This window comes from Myxocyprinus asiaticus, chromosome 16 (genome assembly GCF_019703515.2).
Source record: "Myxocyprinus asiaticus isolate MX2 ecotype Aquarium Trade chromosome 16, UBuf_Myxa_2, whole genome shotgun sequence".
Taxonomy (NCBI): domain Eukaryota; kingdom Metazoa; phylum Chordata; class Actinopteri; order Cypriniformes; family Catostomidae; genus Myxocyprinus; species Myxocyprinus asiaticus.
In genome coordinates, this window is record NC_059359.1 from 5,707,018 (window position 1) to 5,728,056 (window position 21,039).

At 45.3% G+C, this 21,039-nt stretch overlaps 1 protein-coding gene across 1 annotated transcript in view; it reads left to right on the forward strand.

Moving 5' to 3' along the window:
• Positions 1-21,039, forward strand: part of csmd3a (CUB and Sushi multiple domains 3a) — a 437,506-nt gene that overhangs the window by 84,321 nt on the left and 332,146 nt on the right. The window contains exon 5 of the mRNA XM_051721095.1: positions 14,645-14,852. Within this exon, the coding sequence (XP_051577055.1) occupies positions 14,645-14,852 (208 nt within the window). The remainder of the gene's footprint in view (positions 1-14,644; positions 14,853-21,039) is intronic.

A 21,039-nucleotide genomic window follows, 5' to 3' on the forward strand; every position in this document is an offset into this window, starting at 1 on the left:
TCCTGTGTGCGTCTACTCACGGAAGTTCCATCAAACCAGCCAATCAGAGTTGATCAAGAAAGCATTTTCTTGTTCCCTATCTGTCACTCACACAACATTGTGTCGATGTAGTGACACTAGGGGTCACTCTTGGGAGCCCCCAAACACCTCTGATTTTGAAAAAAGGCCAATGGGAATTGGCGAGTGGAATTTGCATGCCACTCCCCCCGACATACGGGTATAAAAGGAGCTGGCTCGCAACCACTCATTCAGATTTTCTCTTCGGAGCTGAGAGGTTGTGTTCAGCGAGCTGAATTACTCTGCCGATCCATTCACCTTCGGGTGTGGTCGCCCAGTCGCAGCCTGACGTGCAGCTGGCAGCCATGCTTGCCCGGGCTGCAGTATGTGTCAGGCTGGAGTGGAACCCTCCACCCTCCCTGAACCCTCGCAGCCTGATGATTGGTTCCTGGGACCGGAGTGCCGCTCACGGCCACACCCCGCCCTGGTCCATTTCTTCCTGGAGGTGCATGAGGAGCCCACAAGGTTGTGGCACTCTCACTACCCTCGATGGTGGGGCTGCCAGGGGGTACTAGGCAATTCCCCAGGTGGATATGGCAGTTGCGGTGCACCTGTGCCCGCAAAATGCCACCACCTGGTGGGGCTGCCTGAGACCCCCGTCCAGCACCTGTAGGGTTATGTCGTCTCTGGCGACTAAGCCCTGCGGTGCCGCTGGACAGGCCGCCTCCGCCCTGCACAATATGGCTCTCCCTGCAAGTGCACCAAGCCTAGGCTCTAAGAGAACTGCACGAGGGTAGTTCTGACCCAGGATTGATGCAGGAGCTGTGCTCGGCGACCGACCTCGCTCTCCGGGCAACGAAGGTCATGGCGCGGACTCTCGGGCAGGCGTGTCCACCCTGGTGGTCCAGGAGTGCCACCTATGGCTCAACTTGGTCAAGATGTGGGAAGCTGACAAGGTACGGTTCCATGACTCTCCGTCTCCCAGGTCAGCCTGTTTGGCGACACCGTCGAGGACTTCACCCAGCAGTTCTTGGTGGTGAAACAGCAGACGGAGGCTATTCAGCACATCCTGCATCGGCGCGGTTCAAGGGCATGGGTCACATATCTGGTGCCGTCGTTATCACGACCACCGGCCACCGTTCCTTTATGGCAGGTATGGTGCTCCAGGGCCGGCCCCCCCACCCCTGCGTGCCCAGCTGTGGCAAAAACACACCCACACCAGGTTGGTTCCGATGGACTGCGGGGACGATATTCCTCCCCGTATCAGGAGCCAGGTAAGTGCTTCGATGTCCCTGGATTCAGCATGGCCATGGGGCTCGAGCCCTGTCAACGTGGCACCTCAGGCTCCACCCCGGTACGTCCGACGAGATTGTCCCCTTGGTCCCCCTCACCCGGAGCTTGGACACATGGCTTGCGCTTCCCAACCTGTCGCGATGACTGACCCGGACCGTCCGACTCAGCTACGCTATTCAGTTCGCCAGGTGCCCGCCCAGGTTCAGCGGCATCTGCTTCACCTCGGTGAATGAATGCCGCTACCTTGCGTGCGGAGATCGCTACCCTTCTATGGAAGGGTGTGATAGAGCCTGTCCCTCCAGCTGAGATGAAGAAGTGGTAATACAGCCCCTACTTCATCGTACCAAAGAAAGGTGGTGGGTTGCGGCCAATCTTGGACCTGCGAGTACTGAACCGGGCTTTGCACAGACTCCCGTTCAAGATGCTGACGCAAAAACCCTGTGCAAGGTCAGGGAGGATGAGAAACAGGTCATCCTAGTAGCACCCCACTGGCCCACCCAGACGTGGTTCTCGGACCTCACGCTCCTTGCGACAGCCCCCCCCCCCCCCGGCGAAAACCCCTGAGGAAGGACCTTCTTTCTCAGGGACAGGGCACCATCTGGCACCCATGACCAGACCTCTGGAATCTCTAAGTCTGGCCATTGGACGGGACGCGGAAGACCTGATGGCCTACCACCCGCGGTGGTAGACACAATCACACAGGCTAGGGCTCCCTCTACAAGGCACCTGTATGCCTTGAAGTGGTGTCTGTTCACTAAGTGGTGTTCTTCCCGACGCGAAGACCCTCAGAGATGCACAGTTGGATCAGTGCTTTCCTTCCTGCAGGAGAGGCTGGAAGGGCAGCTGTCCTCCTCCACCATGAAGGTGTATGTAGCCGCCATTTCGGCACATCACGATGCAGTAGATGGTAAGTATTTGGGGAAGCACGTCTTGAGGTTCCTGAGAGGCGCATAGAGGTTGAATCCCTCCAGACCGTGCCTCATCCCCTCGTGGGACTTCTCTGTAGTCCTTCGGGGTCTACAGGGAGCTCCCTTCGAGCCCCTGGAGTCAGTTGAGCTTAAGGCACTCTCTTTGAAGACTGCCCTCCTGACTGCGCTCACTTCCATCAAGAGAGTATGGGACCTGCAGGCGTTCTCTGTCAGCGAAACATGCCTGGAGTTCGGTCCAGGCTACTCTCACGTGATCCTGAGACCCCAGCCGGGCTATGTGCCCAAGGTTCCCCAATTTAGGGATCAGGTGGTGAACCAGCAAGTGCTGCCCTGGGAGGAGGTAGACCCAGCCTTGGTGTTGCTGTGTCCGGTGCATGCTTTACGCATCTATTTGGATCGCACGCAGAGCTTTAGAAGCTCCGAGCAGCTCTTTGTCTGCTTTGTTGGACAGCGGAAAGGGAGCGCTGTCTCCAAACAGAGGATCGCCCATTGGGTCATTTACGCCATCGTGATGGCATATCACGCTCAGGACATGCCGCCCCCCGTGGGGCTACGAGCCCACTCTACTAGGAGTGTGGCGGCCTACTGGGCCCTGACCAATGGTGCCTCTTTGGCAGACATCCGCAGAGCAGTGGGCTGGGCAACACCCAACACCTTTGCGAGGTTCTACAATCTCCGGGTTGAGCTGGTCTCATCCCGTATATTGTCAGGTACGAGCAGGTGAGTTCTGGGACAGCTGGCCGGGTGTACCGCTTGCGCATAGTGCCTTTTCCCTCCCTTGAGGTGAAGACGTGCGCTTTTGACTCCCAGTCGTATTCACAAGTTGTGATCCCTGGATGACTTTCCTCCTTATCCCTGTGGCAGGCGAGTTTGCTGAGAAACTCACTGCCAGCCCAGTACATGTGCTAACTAAGCCCTGTATGGGGGTAAGTGCTCCACATGCACTGGTTCCCCACAGGTGACCCCATGTGATATATCTGCCGCTAAATAATTTCCCTGTCGGTAAACTGCGTCTTCCTTGGGCAGAGGGTCCTCTGCCCCTGGTCACCGTGTTTGTAGAGTTCCTCCCCTCTAGGGTAGGACCTACCATGGGACTTCTCCACATGACATACTTCCTACAAGACTCGGTAAGACCATGTGACGTACCGTCTGGGTGGGGTGTGGTCTCCGCGGTGTCTTTCTCTTGGGAGTGACACCCCACCGACGTAGACACCTATGGCCCCCAGCTGGTAAACAAAATTCCACTCTTTTTGGGGAGAAAAAAGTGGAAAAGAGGCTGTCCCTATTTGTTGGGCAAATCGACTTGTTCCCAAAGGACCGTTCGATGCTCATAAGAGCGTTGGGGGAGGTTACATGATGGCCTGGTGCACTGGCTACTAGGCACACAGCGGTCTGCCCGTCTCGCACCGCCAGTCCACGTAACACAGTTCAGCTTATTGTGGCATTTCGTATAGGGACCCCTAGTGTCACTACATCGACACAACGTTGAGTGAGTGACAGATAGGGAACGTCCTGGTTTCTTTCGTAACCTCTGTTCCCTGATGGAGGGAACGAGACATTGTGTCCCTCTTGCCACAATACTGAACTACCCGCTGAAATGGCCAGGACTTTGTCTCGGCTCCTCAGCACAAAACCTGACTGAGTGGTTGCGAGCCAGCTCCTTTTATACCCGTATGTCTGGGGGAGTGGCATGCAAATTCCACTCTCCAATTCCCATTGGCCTTTTTCAAAATCAGAGGTGTTTGAGGCTCCCAAGAGTGACCCCTAGTGTCACTACATCGACACAACGTCTCGTTCCCTCCATCAGGGAACGGAGGTTACGAAAGTAACCAGGACGTTTTGTGTGCTATAAGCATACAATAGTAGACTGCTAGCATGATTAGCATGTTAGCATCATCAAAGAGTCTAGTCAGATTGTCAGTCAATGTTTTTTATAAATATAACATCAGAAAATTTGTTGAACATTCATGTTATTCATACAGTAGCTGACTGTAGCAAGCATGATAAGCATACTAGCATCATCGGAGTCTAGATAAATGTTTTTTTAGATTGTCAGTTAATTTTTTTTTAATCAGATAACTTGGAAATTTGTCGAATATTTCTGTGATTCATACAGTAATTGACTGTAGCCCTGCTAGCTTGATTAGCACGCTAACAACATCAAAGATATTAGATGGATGTCTTTTCAGATGATCAATTAATATTTTTATCAAATATAACACACAAAAATTGGTCGAACGTTTATGTAATTCATACAGGAGTGTGTCCATGTGATTTAGAATAGAGAAAAACTAAAGAGCCAGCCTTGGCTGTACATCTCATTCAGTTAAACCTAGGACATACAGGAGATATCTCAGAAACCAGAGGGTACACACTCGGCAAAGCTTTAAAATTCTTGCCGTGCAAGTGGATTCTGGCTTGCTGTTGGACACATGTTTCCAACAGCTTTGTTGTCTGTTCATATAAGCTCTATGAGGGGAGTCTCTGAATTTGTGCGGGAGGAGTTTTAAATGGCCCAATCACATTTTCATACAGTTTATTCCTGATGTGAGCAAAACCCTGCAAAACATGTCAAGATATTTCCCTTGCTGTGACAGTTTAGTGTCTTGCATGGCAAAGCAAACTTATCTTATCTCTCCCCACCTCCTTGCTCATTTAGCAGGCTGTTCCAAAATTGAGTACATCAAAAACCTTTTCACCAAGTAGCTTTTTGTCTCAGAGCGATGTTCCAGCCATGAATGTTAAAATCCAGCATAAAAATGTAATGCATAGTAGCAAGCACATTATCATTTCAAAGGTTTCTGAAATCAGGACCCACAGGCTGACAGTCACAGTGCTGAAATCAGGCCTCACCGGAAATCACCAAAGTTCATGTAAAATGAGCTGGTGTGGCTCTAGCTACGCAAAAATATTGGTATGAATCAGATAAATAGGGGTGGTTACTTTAAGAAGAACAGTATGGATATACTGTATATTTATAGCAATACATTACAAGTTGCACAGTGGTAGCACATCTCATATGCTTGTGTTCCATGCAAAAAATCAGTGGCATGTCAAGAAATTGCATAATATAATGCAAAGTGAAAATATAACACAAAGTGCTGGTGGTTCAATTTAGTTTTACATTTATGTAATGGCAATTTTTAATTTGATTTTACTCGTTATAGTTTACCATACAATGCTAGATTAGAAAACCAACTACACATGGAAGCACAAAAGTCTTTATTAAAATGTATGCGAAAATACTGCGTGAAAGTGAAGAACTGTAAATTGTATAATCATATACAGTATATACACCGATCAGTCACAACATTAAAACCAACTGCCTAATATTGTGTAGGCCATTCTGAGATGCTATTCTTCTCACCACAATTGTACAGAACGGTTATCTAAGTTACCGTAGACTTTGTTAGTTCGAACCAGTCTGGCCATTCTCTGTTAACCTCTCTCATCAACAAGGCATTTCCATCCACAGAACTGCCGCTCACTGGATGTTTTTTGTTTTTGGCACCATTCTGAGTAAATTCTAGAGACCGTTGTGCATGAAAATCCCAGGAGATCAGCAGTTACAGAAATACTCAAACCAGCCCGTCTGGCACCAACAATCATCCATGCGATTATCTAATCAGCCAAACGTGTGGCAGCAGTGCAGTGCATAAAGGAGCTTCAGTTTATGTTCACATCAACCATCAGAATGGGGAAAAATTTGGACCGTGGCATGATTGTTGGTGCCAGAAGGGCTGGTTTGAGTATTTCTGTAACTGCTGATCTCCTGGGATTTTCTTGCACAAAAGTCTCTAGAATTTACTCTGAATGGTGCCCAAAACAAAAAACATCCAGTGAGCAGCAGTTCTGTGGACGGAAATGTCATGTTGATGAGACAGGTCAACGGAGAATGGCCAAACTGGTTCGAATTGACAAAGTCTATGGTAACTTAGATAACCACTCTGTACAGTTGTGGTGAGAAGAATATAATTTCAGAGATGCGGGTTGGCACTGTTTTGGCGGCACGCGGGGGACCTACACAATATTAGGCAGGTGGTTTTAATGTTGTGGCTGATCGGTGTATAGTTATACATATTATTTATTTAAAATACATAATGGTATATTTTTCCTTACTTTCATGCATGTGTTGTTTACCATGCAATGTTAGATTAGAAAACCAACTACACAATTTTCTGCACAATATGTCTGTGGTTTAACCGGGCTGGATTGCAATACTGCGTAAAATACATTACTGAATACTCATTTATAATACAATAATGATATATTTATGATGTATTATGATACTTTAGCTGTTATCATAACATAAAATATGATTCAGGAATTTGATTTAGGTGACATTTGCTTACAAACATCACATAAATCTTCACATACAGTAGATTCTAAATCATAAACATTGCAAAAACATCTGCTTTCATTTTAACCTCCAACAGTGAATGCTTTAGCGATGTTTAAGTATACCCTCTAAAAAGGACAAACAGACATCTCAGTGATAAGGGGTCACATAGTAGCAGATAATGTCATTCAAACATTGTCTGTTTGTCTCACAGATGTCATATTAAGCTTTAATTTAGCATTTTCAATCCAATCCTCAATCAGGAACTAGCCTGTAACCATTTCCTCCAAAGTTATTTGTCGGATCCAGTTACAAGATGGCTTATTTGGGAAAGATAAAGTACCCACTGGCAAAGAATCTCATATATTGCGATTATTGATTTCTTTATGTCGTCTATAAGTGTGTCACAGCAGGTGTATGATTCAGCAGGAGGCAGAAAACATGCAGCCTCTGCAGCTTATTTATAACACATTGTTCTGATATGTTAAACTTTGTACCTGAACTCTGCATTCTGCTAATAATATTGCTAATTACCTATCACTGTATTCAGTGTGGATCAGGTTTGTTTAACTGAGTGTTGGGAAAAAACAGAAAGCATTATTTCTGCAACAAGTGGCACTACAAATTATTTGGTCACTCTAAAAATGTCTGAATGACAGGGGATAACAAAATACCACACCAAGTGGCATCTGCCAAACAGATGATGCACAATCTTTTCTCAGAACAACACACACTCATGATGAAACATCAATGGGGTGACTTTTTGTTTGCAATGAGTCTTTGGAATGCTTTTATATTGCTTTTTGGTAATGTTTTTACATAAATCATTGGGAATTATTTAGATCTGCTTGTTAAAAAACAGCGTGACCACTGAGGCATGGACTCTACAAGACCCCTTTAGGTGTCCTGTGGTATCTGGCACTAAGACATTAGCAGCAGATCCTTCAAGTTCTGTAAGTTGGGAGGTGGAGCCGCCATGGATCTGACTTATTGGTCTTGCACATCCCACAAATGCTCAATCAGATTGAGATCTGAGGACTTTAGAGGCCCGGGCAACACCTTGAAGTCTTCATCATGTTCCTCAAAACATTCCCGAACAATGTGTGCTGTGTGGCAGTTTCCTGCTAAAAGAGGCCACTGATATCTGGGATCACCATTGCCATGAAGGGGTGTACCTGGTCTACAACGACGTTTAGGTAGGTGGCACTTGTCAAATTGACATCCACATGAATGGCCAGACCCAGGGTTTCCCAGCAGAACATTGCCCAGAGCATCACACTCCCTCCAACGGCTTGTCATCTTCCCACAGTGCATCCTGGTGTCATCACTTCCCCTGGTAAATGGCGCACACATACACGGCCATCCACGTGATGTAAAAGAAAACAAGGCTCATTGGACCAGGCGACCTTCTTCCACTGCTCCAAGGTCCAGTTCCGACACTCGTGTGCCCATTGTAGGCGCTTTCGACGGTGGACAGGAGTCATCATGGACACTCTGACTGGTCTGCGTCCAGGCAGCCCCATACGCAGAAGGGTGCGATGCACTGTGTTGTGACACATTTCTCCTGTAACTATTATTAAAATGTTCTGTGACTTGTGCCACAGTAGACCTTCTGTCGGTTCGGACCAGATGGGATAACCTTCGTTGCCCTCACACATTGATGAGCCAAACCCATACTGTTTGCTGTTATTTTTTCTGTGGAAAACAAGAGGATAATTAAAAAAATCTTCACACCGCTCTTTTTCATAGTGACCCAGTCTGTCACGCTCCAAAATGAATGGAAGACACCATAAAAGCACCTTAAAACCAGTCCTTACAACTTATGTGGTATATACCAAGTCTTCTGAAACTGTATGATAGCTTTGTATGAGGAACCGATTGAAATTAAGCCATAAGCTGTGTTTTTTCAGTAAGAAATTATCTTTATAGGAGACACAGAGTTGATGTCTATGTAGAGCAGAGATGGGCAACTAGCGGACCGCGGGCCATATACGGCCCTCTGTATCGTTGAATATGGCCCATCGGACAAGACTGAGGATTGATTTTATTTCTTTGATAAAGGAATTATGTAAAGATTGCATTCAGTTTATGGTGTTATTACAACTATTGTCCAGAAGAGGTCGCTTGTTCTTAGCAGACCTGCTGATCACTCTAGGATTCTAGCATACAACATGTTATGGTTGCTCATAATTTATAAGGCAAATTGAGCTACATTTTACCTCAGCTTGTCAGCGACTTGTCAAAACACGTGTTAAAAAATAATTATATTAGTTTTTTATAAATATTGTTACATAAAAATGTTAATATAGGTAACAAAATCTTTAAAAGAACATTGCATTAGTTGTGCATAGATTACCCACAATAATGAGGAAATTGAGTAAATGGGTGAACATTGTTAGAGTGCGGATTTGTAATCCGGCCCCTTGGTAGAATGGAGAAAAAATATTGGCCTTCACCCCCTTCAAAGTTGACCATCCCATTTCAAATTAGGTAGTTAGGATTTTGCCTTAGATGGCATCCGCCTAGGATGTATACAGCAAGATAGGTTTTGAAAGCTTAATCGTTTGAGCCTTGTGTGGCTCAAACTCATTCATTATTCCCTCCTCGCATGAGCTGTCGGGAGAGTCCTGTGATAAAGCATGAGTTTGCCCAAAATAGCTTTTTAGGGCAGAAATGCAGACATATATGGCAATTTGCAGCTTTGAGAACATGGATTGCCAAAAGACATTAATAGATATGAAGCTGAGTATTTCAAGAAATTTTTCATAATAAATGTTCTGCTGCTTTGAAGCATTTGTATACTCAAATGCACATGCTGTTTAGGAAATAAGAAGATCTGCACTGCTACATATGCATTTAAAATGATAATACGTATAATGTGATTTACAAATCAGGCAATCATATATCTCGGTTTCAGATGAGGACATGGATGTATGCAATAAAAAGTCAAGGAATTAATGTTGCTTTACTCTTGAACTCTAAAGAACAGAATTAATAGGACTTTGCTACAGTATGTCTCGTTTTTTTTTTTTTTTTTTTTTTTTAATCTTTAAAAGTATAGACAGTTTATCCATAAATACAGTCATTAAATACTCACCATTTATGTAGTTTCAAACCCATATGATTTTATTTTTTTATGTGGAACACAAATGGAAAATGTTGAAGTATATATTTATCCAGCTTTTTTCAAATCTCCTTCTCCATTCTGCATGTTCAAACTGGCGCTTTGCATTAGTTGAGTAATTCGTATGAGATGACGAAACCATAAGATATTCGTACAATAATATTTCAAATCGATACAATAGAGGAATCAAATTTTAGCTACAGTAGCCTCCTATCCAACACTTTATTTCAGGAAACGTCTTTGGACAAAATCATTAAAAACATGGTTAGGTTTAGGGTTTGGGTAAGGGGTTAGACTTTCTGGTTAGGTTTAGGTTTGGGGTTAAACTTAGGAAAAATCTTAATAAAACCATTCATTGGTTCCTTAATTTTTCTCTATGGGAGTAAATTTGTATGAGTTAGGGTTAAGGCCAACTATTACGATTTCTTATGATTTTGTACTACTTTTATGACTTGTCATGTGACCAGGTTGTCATATTTACAGATTATGAAAATTATGAAATTTATGGCAAAATTTTTGCTAATCAAAATTAAGTGCTGCATTACACGTTTGGCTGCAGTTTCCCAGGGAAATGTCCAGCAGGGGGTGCCGAAAAGTGAGTGAAATTAAGGAGAACTGTAGTAGATGGATGTTTCAGTGGTAAAACATACCTCACTAACCTAAAACTTTAACCTAAACCTAACCAGTAGTGTCTTAAAAGATAAATGAGAGGTGAACAAAACAGACATCCTTACCCTAAACCAACATCTAAACTTAACCTATAGCGTTATAAAACAAATAAATAAATAAATGTAAAGTGAAGAAAACAGACATCCTTACCCTTAACCAATGCCTAAACCTAACCGATGGTTTTCTTAAAGCGAATTCGACATGAAAAGCACATTTACTTAAGCAACCACATCACATCGAATCACTTCTATGGCACTATCGCTTAACTTTCGTTTCGAGCATCCTTGGCTGGTCTCAAGGCTGGGTCTCCAAGTCCAAAGTCCAACACTCTATCAGGTGAGCTACAGCGCAATTTAATCACATTGGAATAACTGTATAAATGTAAGTGGGTCTGTAATACAAGTGTTAAAATGTATCATTTTTCAAATGATGCACTATAGTAAAAGTGTTTCAGTATCATAACATAGCAGTGTCTGAGTAAAAAAGTGAAATACAAGTATTTTTAAAGTCATAAACAGCCATAATACCTGTATTATTGTGATAGTGAATGAAAAGCACAGTTGTTGTAGTGCCTCTTGTGTTAATTTCAGCAGGAAACTGCAACAAAATGCAGAAAGCGGCAAGTAATACTCAGTTCACAAAAATGTAGTTATAGTAACATTCATTCTATGAGACTAGATTGCATAATTCAGAGCTTCGGCGGATGGGACAGAATTAGATTTTTTTGAACGAACTACATAATTTGTGTCATTCCCTGAAAACCGAATGCATTTGTTGCATACTTAACATGTGTGCAGTGTTAAACAATTAATTAGCCGATGTCCTGTTTATTAGAATTTAAATCGTATACAGAGTTTTTGACATTATAAAGCTCATTAGTTAAGTGCATTTTGGTGAAGTGTTTGGATGAGACACTTTCGTCTTGTCCTCTGTGAAGCTAATTAGATTAATTAACTGACACTGTGTTTCATTTCAAGATAGACTTGTGCAGCATAATTAAGCATTGATTTTATTTTGTGCTTTTGAGAAATAAATGCTTTCAAAACCCAAAACAATACTCATTAAAACATTCATGCTGTTCTTTAGAACATAACTAGCAATTATTGTGATAAACCTGACAATAGCTCTTATTATTGTTTGTTGTTTCATCAGGAAAAACTCATTTTATTTTGCTGTGTGATGTTTCTAATCTGTCATAATGTTTGCAGCAACTCCTGGTCAAAAATCTTGATATTAAAGGTGTTTTCATTTATTTTTATTTTTTTTAGGAATACACCATACAAATATCCCTGCCTGACAGATACGTCTTGAGAAATTACACTAAACCATAAAACAGCATGTTTTTAATGGAACAGAAACATTGTTAATCATTTTTTAAATTTAAGGCTAGCTGACATCGGATTGGCTGAAATGTTTTTTGAAGATGAGGTTTTGGAGAGACGATGTGTGGTCTAGGCCTAATGGTGTGTTCCATTCAAAGTCAAATGTGGGAAATTCCAACTTGATATCTCAGATCTCCGACCATAAAGATATTCCATTGCCAGGTGCTTGGAAGATGACGTTTAAGGAAACAAAACTGCAATGCTCCCGTTGGCTTAGCAGGTGTTCGATTGTCACCAGAGACGTCTACTAGAAACCAAATTGATAAACAATGCTGCAACGCCAGCATTTGTGCTACAAGTGTATGATTATCAAAAGAGAGTATAATTTACCATGTTTTGTACAGCTGTCTCTGCAATTGTTTGTTAAACAAGCTTAAGTATCATGCAGTGTAGGAACTTTGACTCATTGATGGATTTTATTTAATAAAAGTAGGCTAAATGCTTATTTTCAAGTTGGAAGTCCAACTTCAAGTGCCGTTCCATTGCACTTTTCCTAGTAGGAAGTTGGAAATTCCAACTTTCCAAATTGATTGGAACGCAGCATAAATCTAGCAGAAGTTAGCAAAACAGCACCTTTAAACTCTCACATTTTATTATAGATTGCACTGTATATCAGAAGCTAAAATAAATTCAAGGCCATTTTTATTTTATTTTAGTTCGTTTTGGTGAAATGAAAATGTGTTTTAGTTTAATTTCAGTTTTCCACAACTACGTTAGTTTTAGTTTTTTTATTTTAGTTAACAAAGAGTTTGTATTTAGTTTACAGTCTTTGGACTGTCGTTAGAATTATAATCAGATTACTTTACTGATTACTTATTCAAAAAGGAAATCACATTACTAATTAATTTACTTTTAAGTTACTTTCCAAAACACTTGCACAAATTTTTTTTTGTTTTTCTGCTCAACAAATTCAAAATAATGTCAATGTTCTCCTTTTTCCTTGTTGCACACCCTTCAGCTGTCACAGAAATGCAAACAGACGAACATATGAACATATGAATTCACAATTGAACTTTGTTACACATTAATAATATTTTTTAGAAATATTTGTAACCCAAGTAATGTATTTAAAAGTAAATACTTTCATTTTCAAGTCAGTAACTGTAATCTGATTACAAGAATTTAAAATGTAATGCATTACACTACTTTTTGTTCCTAAAAGTAATTAGATTACAGTAAATAATTACTTTGTAATCTGATTACACCCTACACTGTACTTACTGTATTGTTTCTTTGCCAAGAATAGGTTCTTAACACACCCAGTGAGCAAGTGAAATACGACTGTGGTAAGGGAAAAACTCCCAAAAATGGTTAGGTAGGATAAGGAAAATCCTTGATAGAAATCACAATACACACCAGTTAGTGTGGAATCATCTAATTTAGATATACCCATCCTAAAATGGCACATAAAAACAAAATGAACTGCAGTTGGTTGATTTGCATGTCTAGTCTATTAAACCGCCCCTTCAATGGTTCTTGGACAGAATAAGGTGCACAGTGGACCAGACACTATGCAGATAGTCAAAAGTTTAGCTCTGCAAGATGACTGCGTAGCGGCCGGCTACTGTGCTGTTAGTGGTATAATCAGTAGCGGTTTTAACCACCATGCAAACCATGCAATTGCGTTGGGCCCTGGACGTCGGGGGGGAAAAGCTCTGCAAAACCGCTTGAGGGGTGACATGATGTTCTGGGTACATGTGCGAATACGCTGTTGTCAGCGCTCTCAGAGCGGTTCACATTAGAGGTCTGCCGGGTTCGGGTCAGTTTTTCAAGTAGGACTTTGGGTTCGGGTTTGTAATTTATGAAAAAATATACAGGACTTCTGAACATGTTTCGCCCATGAGTTAGGGGCCGTTCACACTGAACGTGTTTTTGCTTGCATTTGCTCTGTTTTTCCATTGTTTTCCTATGTAAACACGCGCTGGATGAACATCCTTGACTGCTGCACCATGTCTTGCTATTTCTTCAGTGTCTCACGCAAGACCGGCACATTTTTAGACACTGTGTCAAGTTAAAAAGAATGTCAGGTCTCAAAAACACGTGTTGAGACACCTGCGTTCTGTTTCATTCGTTGCTCTGCTTCTAGATTGTTTTTAGCGCAGGTGTCACAAAGATTTAATGTTCTGAACACAAAGATTTAATGTTCTGAACAAGTTCAGGTTGCAAAGAGGTGACTGCTACAATGTTTAACATTATTCCAGATTGGTCTGCACCAAGCAAAGTTTCAGCGCTTGATAAACGGCACTGTTTTTGTTTTTTTCCTTCTGCTGTAGTGTGCTGAGGGGCCGCCGTGCCTTGTGTGTTTACTGTTACTGTTTGAATGTTGCCTACGATGCTTACATAAAATATAGCCATTTGCAATATGATGAACAAATACACTGCAGCATTAGAATATAAGCTCCAGGTGAAAGTAAAGTAAATAAGACAGAATAATATTACTAACAAATCCTGTAATAATTAGTAATGATAATAATACTGTATCTTACTGAATAACAGGACAACAATTAATAATTGTTGGGTTATAATAATAATAAATCAACTGAATTCCAAAATGTTAGTGAGTGAAGTAGTAGGTTTTGCACACCCTGTTCATTAAAAAAAAAGTGTTTTGTAAAAAATATATGTAGGTAAATATTGCTTTTTTCATCTCTGTATTGTTGTAAAAACTGGAAAACATGCATTAATTATCTTAAACTAGAATTATATTTCATTAAACATTTTGAATGTGCTTGGCTACAACAGCTGATAGGATGAATTTAAAATTATGATTTAAAATCAATTTTATGTAATTTTTAAAGAAAATTATTCAAAATGGGGCTCCTGGTTGGTTGGTTGCTTGGGGCCTCAGATATCGTAAACCCGCCCCCTGGGTATAATATATGTTAATGCCTTCCTTTGTTTTGGCCAATAGCTGAAGACACATGTGGTGGAACATTTCGAGGGTCCAGTGGCATTATCTACAGTCCAGACTTTCAGAAGGACTATCAGAGCAGTGGAGAATGTACGTGGACCATCCTTGCCGATCCAGGAGACACCGTCTCACTGGTCTTCACTGAATTCCATATGGACAGCAAGCTTGACTCTTTAGAAGTGGAGGGATCTGATCCACCAACAATATGGTGAGCATTTTACTGAGTTACTGTATGCTATGGCTCTGTGGAATACTTGATACTCATTGGTCAGTTGCAACATTCTGAGGTAAAATATGCTTGTGTAATGACTGCAATAGTGTATAATTGATCCGAGCAGATGAAGTTTTAAAGGTAAATGTACTATCGAGTTTAAAATGGACAAAGTCTACCTTCCTATCTTAAACCTAACCGATAGCAAATGTCAGATAAAATAAAGCAGTTTGTGGCAGCGGGGGCGTGGTCGAGCGTTCGTCCGGAGAGAGAGAAAGTGGTAAGGGCGCTTACACCTGAGCTAGATTATGTCTAACACCTGTCTCTAATTCCAGTGAGCATGGGGAGAGCGGCATATAAATGGCCACGCCACCAGCAGAGAGAGAAAAAGCTCACTCACCAGTTCTCTGATGTGCCATCGTGTGGTCCCCGATCACTCCTCCACCCTCTCAGATGGACGACAACCGGAGTCAAACCTCCGACCCCCAGCAGACAGAACGCCCCTCCGCTTTTCTGGCGGCATGTGGGGACACTCCTCCGCCCCTGGCAGCGACGCCTCGCGTCCAGGCGGTCGGGCTACTCCGTCCCCCGGCGGATGGCAGCGGTGCTCCCCTGGGTGGACGGCAGTGTCGAGGACTCAACGACGGGCATCCCTCCTCCCTCCCGGGTTGCGGCATCAATGTAAAGGTGTTACAAGGGAAAGGAGCGAGAACCGGCTTGACAATATAAATAATATTTAATTAAATAAAAAGACACACACAAACACATACAGGGCAGCTGCCCGTAATTCTCTCTCTCTCGAGCTGCTGTCTCCATTCGCCTTTATCCCTCGCTTGCCTGATCAGGCTGATTGGGGTCCGGGCGTCCGTCATTCCGCCCGTCCCGCCCTCCTCCGCGCTACACAGTTGCTATGACAATTTCAGCTCACGTGTCAACCTGCAGGCTCTTCAGGACTCATGCGCCAGTCCTTTGCATCGCAAGTACAAAGCTCTATTAGTTTAGCTAACGCACAGTTGGATCGCACTTAAACAAGCTTGTAACTTTAGTCGGTTGTTTAATGCAAACGTAAAAATGTATCGCCTTGCAAGCCATTCGCTATAGTAAAAGTGTTTAGATATTATAAGATAGCATTGTATATCGGTGTAACACTTCTCAGAGGAAGGAGGAGGCGAGAAGCAGATTTCCTGGTTCAGGTAAGCGTTTTTATTTTCTTCTCTGCGGCAGATACACACTCTCAGGGCTTTTATGTTGTTCAATAAGTCACTCTAAAAATACACAAACTACTTCACAAAATAAACTCTCAACTTTGCAATAATAAATTCTTCGCTTCACAATCGTGTCTCTGGTGCCCAGGCTCTCTCTCCCGTCTACCTGTGGTGTGGCTCTATTTATGCCGCTCTCCCCGTGCTCACTGAAATTAGAGACAGGTGTTAGACATCATTTAACTCAGGTGTAAGCGCCCTTACCGCTTTCTCTCTCTCCGGAGAGATGCTTGACCACGCCCCCGCTGCCACATATACCCACCGCCTGACTCAGGCCGGGGCGGCATCCGTCCTGCCTACCACTCCCCCCCCCCATTCCTGGAAAGGAAGTCGGCGACAGCCATCTGCGCCCCCGGTCTGTGGACCACCTTGAACTTAAAGGGCTGAAGAGCCAGATACCAACGTGTGATCCGGGCATTGGTATCTTTCATGCGGTGGAGCCACTGGAGTGGGGCATGATCGGAACAGAGGGTGAAGGCCTGCCCCAACAGGTAGTATCGGAGAGTGAGGACCACCCACTTGATGGCGAGACACTCCTTTTCTACGGTGCTGTACTTAGTTTCCCTCAAGGAGAGCTTACGGCTAATGTACAGCACTGGGCGCTCCTCCCCCCCACCACCTGCAAGAGCATGGCCCCCAGCCCCCTGTCTGAAGCATCTGTCTGTAAAACAAAAGGGAGAGAGAAGTCAGGTGAATGTAAAAGCGTCCCCCCGCAAAGTGCAGCTTTAACTTGCGTGAACGCCCGCTGACACTGCTCCATCCACTGGACCGGGTCTGGAGCTCCCTTTTTAGTGAGATCAGTCAGCGGGCTGGTGACGTCTGAATAATTAGGCACGAACCTTCTATAATAGCCAGCCAGCCCCAGGAACTGTCTCACCCCCTTTTTGGTCTTGGGTCTCGGGCAGGTCGCAATCGCACTCTGTCAATTTGGGGACGCACCTGCCCGTGGCCCAAGTGGAACCCCAGATACCGTACCTCCACCCGTCCAATCGCGCACTTCTTCGGGTTCGCTGTGAGTCCCGCTCGGCGCAGCGATCTCAGAACCGCCCTCAGATGTTGCATGTGCCGCTGCCAATCATGGCTATAAATGATGATGTCATCTAAATAGGCAGCGGCGTAAGCAGTCTGAGGATTCGGTCCATGAGACGCTGAAACGTAGCCGGGGCTCCAAACAAACCGAACGGAAGTGTCACAAATTGGCGTAATCCAAATCCAATTTTTCATGGGAAATTGGTGTCAAGGGGATCTGCCAATAACCCTTCGTCAAATCCAATGTTGAATAAAATCGAGCAGTGCCCAACCGATCGAGCAACTCATCAACACGAGGCATTGGATACGCATCAAATTTAGACACCGCGTTGACTTTCCTATAATCCACACAGAATCGTACAGACCCATCGCTCTTAGGCACTAGAACAACTGGGCTGGACCAATCGCTGTGGGATTCTTCTATTACCCCCATATCGAGCATTGCATCCAATTCTTCCCAAATGATTTTCTTCTTGTGTTCGGGTAATCGATAGGGGCGGCTACGTACCACGACCCATGGCTCGGTCTCGATGTGGTGATGGATGAGGTTTGTACGTCCCGGTAGAGGGGAGAACACATCCGCAAACTCCTGTTGCAACCTAGAAACCTCCGCGAGTTGACTCGGTGACTGGTGGTCTCCGCAAATGACCAGGGTGAACTGTTTATGTTTTGAACTCACCTCCGGTCCGAGCTCTGCCTTCTCGGGGACTACCATAGCCAATGTCACGGGAACCTCCTCCCTCCACAATTTCAGGAGATTGAGGTGGTCTATTTGACGTGCGCCCCCTCTATCGGTTTGTTTAACCTCATAATCGAGATATCCCATTTGTCGTGTGACCTCAAAGGGTCCTTGCCACTTGATGAGTAATTTAGAGCTCGATGTGGGAAGCAATACAAGCACTTTATCTCCCGGTGCAAATTCCCTTAGCTGAGTTCCCCTGTCATACAGTCGGCGCTGTCGTTCTTGAGCTTGGAGCAAATTCTCCTGTGTTAGCTGCCCCAAAGTGTGGAGTTTTGCTCTAAGATCAAGAACGTATTGAATTTCATTTTTACTGTTTGAAGGTCCCTCCTCCCAGGCCTCTCACAATAGATCAAGCACACCACGTGGGCATCGCCCATACAGCAGCTCGAATGGGGAGAAACCAGTGGAGGCTTGCGGGGCCTCTAGTACTGCAAATAACAGGGGGTCAAGCCATTTATCCCAATTTCTAGCATCATCGTGCACGGACTTACGAATCATGTTTTTGAGGGTTTTATTAAATCGTTCCACCAGGCCATCCGTTTGAGGATGGTACACGCTGGTGCAAATCGATTTAATATTCAACAACTAGTACAGCTTGCGTAGTGTCCGTGACATAAACGTTGTGCCCTGATCGGTGAGGATTTCTTTCAGAATCCCCACCCGGGAGATTATTTTGAAGAGTGCCTCCGCAACACTGCGTGCTGAGATGTTGCGAAGAGGCACTGCTTCTGGATATCGCATTGAATAGTCCACTAGGACAATACAAAGCGATGCCCGCGTGCTGACCGTTCTAATGGCCTGATGAGGTCCATTCCAATTCTCTCAAAGGGGACCTCGATCAAGGGAAGAGGGCACAATGGCGCTTTTGGGGTGGCCGGTGGGTTAACCAGCTGGCATTCTCGGCACGCCGCACACCACCTGCAGACATCACCGCCAATGCCCGGCCAATAGAAGCGGGCAATTAAATGGTTCAGTGTTTTCCTTTCTCCTAAGTGACCCGCCATGGGATTATAATGAGCCGCCTGGAATACCATTTCCCGACGGCTCCGTGGAATCAAAAGTTGGGTTGTATCCTCTTTAGTCTGAGCGTCCTGCATCACTCTATACAACCGCTCATTTATAATTGCAAAATAGGGGTATGAAAGGGTGATGTCCGGCTGGAGTCATTGACCATCGATGACTCTCACTTGGTCGAAGGCGTGTTTGAGGGTTTCGTCTCGCAACTGCTCCAAAGGGAAATCCCCCTCAGGGAATTCCCTGAGAAGGGGAGGGGCCGCAGCCTCTCCCCCTCTCTCGTCATTATGACGTGGAGCTGTCGAGGACGGCCCTGGCTCCGCCTCCCCTGCCAAAGCGTCGCACATTGCACATCTCCCTAACTTCATACAGGACCCATCCGCACAAATTCCCTTTAATAGAACTCTAAAATCAGGCCAATCAGTCCAAAATCAGCGGATGGGTGAGGCGGGAACTAACCGTGGCCTCCACTCTATGCTTTTTCCCCCGGAATTTAATCATCAGGTTCACCACCGGATACTTGTGAATATCCCTGTGTACACATTTCACCTTCACCATTTTAGTTGTGACCAATGTCTCGGGTTGAACCAAGCGTTGGTGGATAGTGGTTTGATTACACCCAGTGTCCAGCAACGCTTGGTGAGTACCCCCCTTGACACTTAACGGTATCCGGTACACTCCGGCCCGGTCGGGGACAGCCTGTGGGAGGTCAGAGACCCACATCACCATCACCAGCTCCATCAGAGGGCACTGATCCCGGAAGTGGCCCGGGTCTCCGCACCTCCAGCAGGCTGGCCCAGGCTCTACGCCCGCACTTGTGTCGGCGGGCGCCCCCCCTGAGGGGGAGAGCGGCAGGGCATCGGGATAGGGGAAGGTGTCGCCTCCCACACCCGGGGAACTGGTCTCAGGGGCTGAAGTCCTCCTCGTCTGCGTGGGGCAGGAACGGTACCTGGAGAGAGAGCAGAACAAAAGGAGAGAGGGGAGGGGGATGAGACAGAGGGAGGAGAGAGAGTGTAGGAGGGCTCTTCCGCCCTTGGGATCGCCGCCATGTGGTCCTCCGCAAGCCAGACGGCTTCCTCCAGCGACGCCGGGCGGTGGCACTGGACCCACTCCGCCGTCCCTTTTGGCAGACAATGTATTAACTGTTCTAGTACCACCTGGTCGATAATCCCGTCGACGTCGTGGTCCCCCGCTAGCAACCATCTTCGGCAGGCATCACGGAGCCGTTGGGCGAAGGCAAACGGGCGGTCGGAGCTCTCCAACTTCAAGCTCCGGAAGAGTTGACGACTTTCCTCTGGAGTCCGACCAACCCGTTGCAGGATGGCTTTCTTTAAATCTCCGTAGGCCAGGAGACTCATCGCTGGCAGTTGTTGAGCCGCAAGCTGGGCTTCCCCGGACAACAGCGGGATAAGTCGGGCCACCCATTGGCCGAGCGGCCAGCCCCAGATCTTGGCAGTTCATTCAAACAAAACCAGGAAGGCCTCGGGGTCGTCCGCCATCCCCATTTTCTGTAACGCGGGCGGGGGTAACGGCATGTGAGTGTCCGGGGTCGCGGCTGGGGACGCCTGCCGGTCCTCGGCTTGAGCGCGTAGGAGCTCGACAAACCGGCGATCTTGATCTTGTCGGAGCTCAAGCAGTGTTTGCTGGTGGCTCCGATGTAGGCCAGCGAGGGCTTGGAGGATCTCCGCCAACTGGGAGGACTCTACGGGGCGACTTCCATACATCTTCAACCAAACTTAATTCCCGGGTTTCGGCACCAGTGTAACACTTCTCAGTGGAAGGAGGAGGCGAGAAGCAGATTTCCTGGTTCAGGTAAGCGTTTTTATTTTCCTCTCTGCGGCAGATACACACTCTCTGGGCTTTTACGTTGTTCAATAAGTCACTCTAAAAATACACAAACTACTTCACAAAATAAACTCTCAACTTTGCAATAATAAATTCTTCGCTTCACAATCGGGTCTCTGGTGCCCAGGCTCTCTCTCCCATCTACCTACGGTGTGGCTCTATTTATGCCGCTCTCCTCGTGCTCACTGAAATTAGAGACAGGTGTTAGACATAATTTAACTCAGGTGTAAGCGCCCTTACCGCTTTCTCTCTCTTCGGAGAGATGCTTGACCACACCCCCGCTGCCACAATC